The sequence below is a fragment of the Centruroides vittatus genome, unplaced genomic scaffold (assembly GCF_030686945.1).
Source record: "Centruroides vittatus isolate TY-2023 unplaced genomic scaffold, ASM3068694v2 contig_166, whole genome shotgun sequence".
Taxonomy (NCBI): domain Eukaryota; kingdom Metazoa; phylum Arthropoda; class Arachnida; order Scorpiones; family Buthidae; genus Centruroides; species Centruroides vittatus.
The window spans coordinates 220325-230157 of NW_027121006.1; the positions used below are offsets into that span (position 1 = coordinate 220325).

The window sequence follows — 9833 nt, forward strand, 5'->3', positions numbered from 1 at the left end:
CAAAATTTGGGTCTTACTTTACTCAATTTAATCTTACTTTCCCTCTGTTATATATAACAGAGGGAAAGTATGGTAATTGGACAAAGTGACCACCCAAAGAATTTTACAATTTTGGACTCATGACCTCAAAATGTCAAAAAATACAAGAAAAATTTGAAGGTTTTCTGTATGGATGTTTGTTTGTTTGTTTGTGTTTGTGTGGGGGGGCACAATTTTGTTCACTCTATTTGAGGCTTAATAACTCTCATGCTTTTTGTTGAAAATTTCTGAAATTTTGCAGAGAGGTTTGTTTATTAGGGAAATTAATACTATTAAATTTTGGTGATTAAAAGTCAAGGAGGCGGGAAGATAAAGGGAGTCATGAGTATCTCCAGTAGGATGGGACTTAGTGATGATTTTACTCATTATCAGCATTCACAATTTTTTTTATAAAACTTCCTTATAATTCCTTACCCTTAAAATTAAGCTTTTTGCTATTTTAGAACAGTTAAAAATACAAGTTTTTTTAAATAAAAAGATCATAACAGGTAGGGTTTCTCAAATGGGATCTCGGGATCCCAAATTCTTCTCATCCCGAGAAATCCCGTAAATTTCTTAAATTTCACTTTTTCATTTTTTGTCTTAAGGTTGAGGAAATTTTGCAAATAGAAAGTATAATTAACTCGTCAAAATACTCTGTCAAAATACATTTGTATTTATTAATTTTAAACCTGCTTATTAGTTTTTTAAATTTTTGCTCATTATGACATGTCATGAATTGTCAATAATCAATATGTATTTGTGGCAGGACTCCAAAAATTCTTTACTTGTCAGAACCCGTAGTATCTGGAATAATTGCAACAATGCTGTCTTAATTTTAACTATGCCCAATAGCTTCGATAACTGCATTATGCCAGGTTGTGCAAATTGGGAAAGGATAGAAATGAGTACAAAGTCTGTAAGTATGAAGTCCTTCTTTATAAACTTGATTATTAAAACCAAATGAACTGCCAAATTATAGGACTATAAGCTTGATGCTGCTATTAAAGCAGCTGAGGTAGACAAATCGAGAATACTAGAGAGCAAAAGAAGTACTACAATCTCAAAAACAAACTAGAAATCTTCCTGGCTACAGGTGAAAAAATACATAACATCCATCTTCTCTTGAATGAATTAAAGACGATTCTACCCACATGAATTGAATCGGAAAGGACATTCTCAGTAGCAGGACTTTTCATTATTAAAATAATAACCAGATTGAGTGATTGGAGTATCGACCATCTTTGGTTTTCAAAATCTTATAAAAATTTACAATAATAATTTGTATTATGTTTTATTTAAAAACAAAAATTACCTTCTAAGTTAGAAGTTTGATCCAAGTTCATTTTTTCTTTAAATTTTCAACTCAATTCAAAGGCATTTTTTTTTATAAGCCATTTCCAACAAACTTTAATAATTTTTTTGTATTTGTGAAAATTTCTACATAATTCAAAGGTAATTTTAATATATATTTTACACAGCATTACTAATTGATTTTGGAGGTTGCAGAATGTATTAAATTACTTTAAAAAATGAAAAATAATTATATCATTTGATTTCAAAATATTTTTTATATTTTAAAAATAATTAATTACATCCCGGGAAACAGTTCACTTTTTTCCCGAAATCCCGGGACAAGCAAAAGACCGGGAAATGAGAAACCCTAGTAACAGGGTCTCAAAAACAAGTGGCCAGGTAGGCTGATATGAAGCATTACCTCAGCATACAACACATGACTGCACATTGCAAACAGCACAAAGGATAGATTGGATGGCTTTTAGTGGGAGGTTGGGGAGATCTCCAACCAAGTCAATCAGTCTGTCATTGCAGGAAGATCCTACAGTTCAGATCCTGTTCCACAATTTCTAAATCTTCAAACTCTGAAGGAGGAATTGAAAAACAGTCTACTTGCTTCTGACACGAGGTCATTTGGGTTTTCATTCACCAATGGTCGCATCATTTCTTTGTGGACAGCATCTACCAACTTGTCAGATGGTTAGACAATTAGACAAACACCTCAGTGCCCAACAGGTACCATAAAGGTAATTCATTTGTGATGTAGAAATTTTATCTGAGAGGACTTGTTTCAAACACACCATTTGAAATAATATCCAATATATCAGTTACTCTCAGTAATCAGTTATAAGCATGCAGCTAGCAATTTTTGCTTTTACTCATCCATAACAGACAAAAACATCAATTTAAAATATATCACTCAACTTCATTTTTTATTTAAGACATTAATAAACATATTATCAGAGGCACAAAGTGATCAATTAAAAAAATGTTTTGACTCTGAAAAATAGTCATCAAAAATCATAAAAAACAAACCAAGAACCTTTACAGAGATCAAAGACAATAATGACAATACGGCACACTTAAAACAAACTCAACATACAATTTTTAGTAAAAATCTTGGCTCACGTTTCAAACAAGTCTACACCATTAAGTGCACTTAAAAGGAAACCAAAACGAATAAAGCTGATTCAATGATCATGTCAGAAACTGGATGTTTCATCAAAATTCCATACCGACAGGCACAAATTATCACCGATTCTAAATTTTGCCATTCACAGTTTTATAACAAGTTTGTAAAATTTCACGAGATACAGTCGGCCAATCGAATCATATTAAAATTTTCCAAGGGCAAGTCTGTTCTGATACCAGAGATTACCAAAACACTCCATTAGTATTTAACACAGGATGGCTTACCTCAGAAAGAATTCCTCCTCCGCAGCCCACGTCCAAAATTTCCAATCCTTGCAGAGGCAGAGGTCCTTTGGCGGCCTGGGGCGAAACAGCTCCAGTTCTCACCAGACCGTCCCGCACCAGAGACACTCGCAAGGGATTGAGGGCGTGCAAACCCTTCATTGCACCATTCTTATCCCACCAGCCAGAAGCCAGGATTCGAAACTTCTCCACTTCCTCCGCATCCACCGTTCCTGCATTGGCACTCCTTTATCAATGGCAGTAAAAAAGAACTAAGAATTAGTTTTAAAATCAACTGTGGCTTAAAAATTATTTTTAAAAATTATTGGAAAGAGAATAACAAATGCAGCAAGTTTGGTTATCGAAATAAAGATAAACAGGAAAGCTCAACGTGGCATTTGGCCAGATCACAATTAGGATGACCGATTTTGTTCCGGGAAATCCGAAATAAACGTAACATTAACACCCAGCCTTTACGTCCACAAATAACAAAAGACAAGACAATGTCGGAAACCAAATTTTTTTTGGAGAATGAGATGATGCACAATAGTAAAAATTGGTATCCGAGCAAGCAAAATTATTTTTTCGTTTCAAATTAACATAGCATGCCAATATATAATAAAATGCAAACAAATAAGATTTTGAAGAACAAACACTTCATTTTTATCGTCACCAACCATAACATCTTACATAAATACTATTCAATAACCATCCACAACGTTCAGAAAAAGGTTCCCACTAGCCGATCAAGGCAAACACCGAACAAACAGGAAACGTGCGCAATAGATATGAAAAAGTTAAATTTATTTACGTGCAATATAATTGCATACAAGTTCAAACCAAAGATGCCAACTCTAGGACAATTATCCGGCAGTCGGCCAAACCTCGTCGTCGGCGAGATAATTACAACAACAGAACGACGACAAGCCGAATTGCAATAAGATCCACTCCGTACAAAAATCGATAATACTTCTTACAAAAATAATTTCTGATCACTAACCCTTAATACTATACCTATGCTAAGAAAGAAAGATCAAAGAAGGGGACAAGTAGTAGCAAAGATAATGGATGAGACAGAACAAAAGTACCAGGGTCATACAAATATCCTTCCCTTGCAGCGAGGGGACAAACAGAAACTTCTCACGGGTAACACGCGCTTGTGTCTTCTTTTCCTTGGTCCCAAGAGGGCATTTTTTCGTATCCGAACCGTCGGTCACCCATCCGAAACTTGCAACCAGTAGAGTCGAACACAGACTCCCGCGCACCTGACTCCAGCCAAGGAATCGGGTTCTGGAAGAAACCCCAACGGACTCCAGCCGGTGTTTCCGCCCAAAGTCGCGCCATCACGTCTCTCTCCTTTTGCCGTCCTCTCTCTCTTTGAGTACGTTCAAAAGACTCCCTTCCTCCGCCTCGTATTTGTTACACCGGCGATTCCGGGAAATGGCATTTGCCTCCAAGAAAGAAGAATCGAGGAAATTGAAAAGTTTTTGAAGGTGGAAAACACAAAAGAACAGGGAAAAACTTAACATCAAAAAAGATAAAAGTAGACAATACGGCATATGGTGACACGTCGTCTTCATTAAAGGGTTCCATCGATCTAACGGAATAAGATGGCAGAGGCGAACGCACTGTCAGGACTCTAAAGGGTAAGATTCGAGCTCCGAACGAGGGATTTTTCGATTCCCGGAATCGTAGAGCCACTCATACGAGCAGAAAAGTGGAAGGAACCATACCTGCACACGCAATACTCGGCGAGAATCTGCCTCCAAAGATCGGTTTTTAACACGTTTCGCCGGCTTTGACCGACGCTCCACACGTAGTCCTGCGCTTCGGTGCCGGCCATCGCTTCATCTCGGTACCCGGGTGGGGGCGAGCTTTCATTCCCTAAAACTACATAACATCGAGTACTCCACAAACAGTCTATCCCAATATAGGCGGGCTATTCAATGCAAGCATAGTTGCTCGGGCTAAATAGTTAAACACGAGAATCTTAGCGGAGTGACACGACCCGATTTTGGGAGATGCATCTGACAAAGGGCGGCTAGTAGAGATGTGGTTCCTTTACCTTTTTTGCTTCATAGGTATGATCTACAGCAGTGATTCTTAACAGGGGGGCCGCGGCCCCCTGGGGGTCCATAAGAAGTTTGCCAGAGGGCTGCCAAATTATGCAAAATTTTCTTCAGAATATAATAAAAAGAAAATTGATGTATAATCAAATATCGTATTGAAAAGTGAAATACGAAAAATAAAGGTATCCTATTTAGTTTTTTTTATTTATTTGTTATTTCTTCCTACATACAACTTTGTCAGTACAGAAGAAATAAATGCAAATATGTTACTTACACTGCAGTATTTACTTCTTTTATTCCAAAGTAATTCTAAGAAACTATTAATGCTTGGAATTTTAAAAATAATTAAGAAAAATAGTAAGCTTAATAGTAGGCTTTGAAAATTTAATTATTTTTGCAAAAGATATGCAAAATCTTTTCGACAAGTTGTGGGCATTTTAGTTTTAGTTTAGTTTTACTTTTAGCATCAACTTTGGATCGAATAATAGTGCATTTCTTTCTTATATTGTGTGTTTAGTTTTAATTATTTATAATTAACCCATAAAAATGAGCAAAAAACAAAAAGGAACATTAGAAAATTTTTTAATATATGTAATCACAGACCGGGACCATCAAAAAGAAAATATAGCGAAGAAAATACTAATGAAAGTTCTGATGATGATACAGTGAAGAATGCAATGGAAAAACCACAAGTCCTAAAACTAAAGGTATAAAATTAAGTAACATTAAACTTAGAAAATACGATCACGATTATATCAAATATGGGTTCGTAAGCATAGAAGTTCAAGGAATTACAAAACCACAACGTGTCATTTGCGGCGTAGTTCTCTCCAACGAAGGAATAAAACCAAATAAATTGTCGAGGCATTTAAATTCTAAGCACGAACAATGTAAAAACAAAATGCAGGATTTTTTTATAAGAAAAAAAGACGAATTAAAAATCAAAAGATGCTCATAAATGTGACTACTACTAAAGATAAAGAATTATTAAAAGCTTCCTTTATTGCAGCTCTTCACGTTGCTAAAGCAAAGAAACCGTTTACAATAGCCGAAGAATTATTAAAACCCGCCACGTTTAATATTTGTAAAGAACTATTTGAACCATTTGTGTCAAACAAAACTAGAGAAATACTTACGTCAAACGATACAATTTGTAATAGGACTATATTGATAGCTAATGATCTTCGGGAGCAGTTAACTCTCGACATTAAAAGTTCTCCTCGGTTTTCATTGCAAATTGACGAATCTACAGATATTGCTACAGGAGTATCTGCTTAGGATATGTGCAATTTATTGATTATATAAAAATGGATATATCTGAAGAATTTCTCTTTTGCATAGATTTAGAAACAGATACAACAGGTGAAAATATATTTAACAAAATCGATTCATTTCTGAATACTAATGGCTTACTCTGGAAAAACTGTGTTGGAATTTGCACAGATGGAACTGCCTCTATAACCGGTTGTTATAAGGGCGTTACATCGAGACTAAAACGTATTGCGCACGAAAATATAATAACTACTCTTCGTTTCATTCATAGGGAACAATTAGCTTCCAAGGAAACGAGTACAGAATTGAATGAAGTTATGATGTTTTCAGTAAAAATTATAAATTTCATAAAAAAATGCACTAAATTCAAGATTATTTTCAATTTTTTGTGAAGAAGTTGGTGAAGATAATACTTCTCTCCTATTTCACACAGACGTGAGATGGCTCTGGTAAAGAAAAATCTTTAATCGTTTATTTGAATTGAGACTGGAAGTTAAACTTTTTTTTAAACGATAAAAAATCCAGCCTATCGAGCTATTTTGACGACAATAATTGGGTTGCTAAACTGTCGTATATTTTTACAATTCTAAATCGGTCGAATCTATCTATGCAAGGATCTCAATTTAATATTTTTAATACGTATAACAAAATTGAGGCTACGAAAATGAAATTACAAAGATGGATCCAAAGAATAGATTCAAATATATATGAAATGTTTCCATTCTATTCACAATTAATCTCCGATTCAAAATTTCAATTTGAGAAACAAAATGTAAATTCCTTAATTAAATGTCATCGTTTAAAATTAATCGATAAATATTTTCCTAACGATAAAGCTCACATTACAAAACTGTGGATTCGAGATCCATACAACAATTATAAAAGTACCAATTTATCGTCAGCTGACGAAGATACATTATTAGAATTAATAAATGATTGTAATTTGAATTCTGTGTTCAAAACTAAAAGTGTGTCCCAATTTTGGATAGAAATTCGTGCAGAATATCCTCCCGTTTTCGGCAGCAATGCAAAATTTGCCGCCTTTCGCCAGTACGTATTTGTGCGAGAAAGGGTTCTCGACTACGGCAGACACAAAAACAAAAAAACGCAATCGATCGCGATTAGATGCCCGCACGCGGATAGCATTACGATCGATCGAACCGAGAATTAACGAATTAGTCGAGGATATTCGGCAGCAGAAATCTCGTCGAATTATTTTCAAATATTTTTTGTGTTTTCTATGAATTTTTAAATGTTTCTTATTTTTTTCTTTGTAAAAATTAATGAGTTTTCATGTTTAATTGTGAAGTTTGAATGTTATTTAAATAGATAATGAAAAAATAAAGTTATGATTTACATTTATTACATAAAAAAATCAATTTATTATAGATAATTTAACAAATATAAATTATTATTAAAAAAAATGGGGGTCCCAAAAAAATTATAAAATATTTGGTGGGCCGCGAGTATAAAAAGGTTAGGAACCACCGGTCTACGGCTCCGACAAGGTCCCAAACGTCTCGTTTGGAGCTCAAATCGAACCCTCTAGGGCAGGGGTGGCCAACTTTTGTGCACATAAGATCTACTTTTTATCGTAAAAATGTGTCGCGATCGACTCGTTGTCATAGGCATAGTCTAAGTGGGGAGGGGGAAGTGTGAAATACATACCATGTTTATACACTGTTTCAGTACGAAGTGCTTGTATCACTCACCGCTTGTGAGTCGAGTCATAACTGCATGCACACAGTTACGTTCGGTTACAAATATAATGCATTAAGTCAAGACATCGCTAGCGATCGACCAAAGTTGGCTTGGCGATCGACTTGTTGGCCACCCCTGCTCTAGGGTCTGTAAGGGCAGCTTTTAATACGTTTCAAACGTACGATGCGTTTTTTATCTTCGACGGCTTCGGAAGAAACAAAAATGGAAGATCGATATCTTCCATTGTTTGTTCCCTACTAAGTTTCCCGGAATTAAACGTTGTAAAATACTTAGCGTCTTATGGGACCCGTTCCGACATTTAGTAAACAGACGACATCGTTTTGTTAATTAGCAATCGTCCGCGTCGGAACGGGTGACACCGAACGCATCTTTTCGTAGTTTCGACCAGAAATCCGTTTGAATTACCCGCACTTTGCCGGTCGTTCCTTTAAACTCCCGAGGATGGAAAGGAAAAGCCAAAAGAAACCTGGTGCAGCAGGAACGGAGAGAAAACTGCCGCCCGACGACCCGACCAAATACACCAACGACGAAACGAAAAACCGACATGACCGCCGACGGGAACCGGAAACGGACGGAGGCGTCCTCCCACGACGGAAGCGGGAATTAGTCGGGTGTCGTATTTACGATTTAGGTCGCGCTTGGAAATTCTAACCGGTGTTTTACTGTTGGTAATTACGGAGCGTTTAGAAAATGTAATCCGAATAACCAACCGCGTTTAAAAATGGCGGTTATGACGTTATCGGTTGTTCTGCGGTACTTAAACACGCTGGTTATTTTTTTCATAGTGTTCGACGTGGCGGAAAGTCGAGAGGAGGCGATACGATTAATCTTGTCATTGCTCTCGAAAATGGATTCAGAATTGATAAAATTGATAGAATACGCAATATTTATGTAAAACAAGTTTTGATGGAGAGGTACAAATTTATAATAGAAAATGAAGATAAAAGTTGTCTAGGAAATAAAATAAGCGAATACCGTAACGTTTCGACTCGGAATACGCGAAAGACTTGTTTCTTTTTCGCTAGACTCATTACACCATCATTCAGAAAATCTCATTTTATTTCCAAGAGAATGCATTTCGGACATCGAGTCCCACATCCACGCTTCGTGTTTAGGAAACAGAGCATACAAAATTAACGTAAGAATTTTGTACTGTCACAAAATTTGTAAGATTGTAACTTACGTGGATACAGTGGCGTAGCGTAGTGGGGGCGGCGGGGGCGGCAAAATTTCACAATAAATAATAATATCATGCAAAAATAACTAAATAAGGGGGCGGCAAAATTTTCCTCCGCCCCGGGCGGCTGACACCCACGCTACGCCACTGCGTGGATATGAAAAGTTCGGGTACGGCGACGATTGATAAAATGCAGATTACAATTATTAGTTTACAGGTATTTGCTATAACAATAGTAGAATGTTAAACCCTTATAATTCGATTAATATTAAACGTATTGCTACCCCCTTTTAGGACCTTAGGGGCGTCCATAAATTACGCAAGGTATTTTGGGGTGGGTGGGAGTCAAGGATTTCTTACGATTTCTTGCTCAGGGGTAGGGGTACTAGATCTCGTCTTACGTAATATATTGTTTTTATTTTTTGATCTCGTTGAGTGGTGGAGTTTTGAATTTGGCTTTAATTTGGTGGTTTCTATTAAGAACGCTCGTTGTACTGACGCCATCAGATGTGACGTGATAGAATAATAACGCTAGCAGACTCACTCTCTAAGCATTTTTTATCACGGGAGAAAGGCCATGTAAGGGTTTCTCACTGTATTTTTTTATTATTTGAATAAGTGCACCACTCCTATGGGTATATACCAGTGGCGTGCCGTGACATTTGATGATAGGGAAGCCGTGTTTCTGTAAGAAGCCGACTTACAGGGGCAATCAATTAATCGAGCGTCAGGACCAGTTCGTATTCGTTTGTTCGATAAGCCAGTAAAAACCGTATACTTCTTTAAATGTATTTTTAATAGATTATCCGACGTACTTAATAAATAAGAAAGTTCAATATAATTACCTCCGTTATTAGATTCAATTA

At 36.2% G+C, this 9833-nt stretch overlaps 1 protein-coding gene across 4 annotated transcripts in view; it reads right to left on the minus strand.

Annotated features, from left to right (window-relative positions):
* Positions 1–9833, minus strand: part of LOC136968916 (ubiquinone biosynthesis O-methyltransferase, mitochondrial-like) — a 31549-nt gene extending 21716 nt beyond the window's left edge. Inside the window, exons 1-2 of one of the 4 annotated variants that reach the window (XM_067262981.1) lie at positions 9813–9833; positions 2731–2974 (exon numbers count right to left, since the gene is read on the minus strand). In XM_067262981.1, the coding sequence (XP_067119082.1) occupies positions 2731–2889 (159 nt within the window). In that variant the 5' untranslated portion in view covers positions 2890–2974; positions 9813–9833. Of the gene's footprint in view, positions 1–2730; positions 2975–4460; positions 4606–8195; positions 8374–9812 lie in introns of those variants that run through there. The other 3 variants (XM_067262980.1, XM_067262982.1, XM_067262979.1) reach the window with 3 other exon arrangements.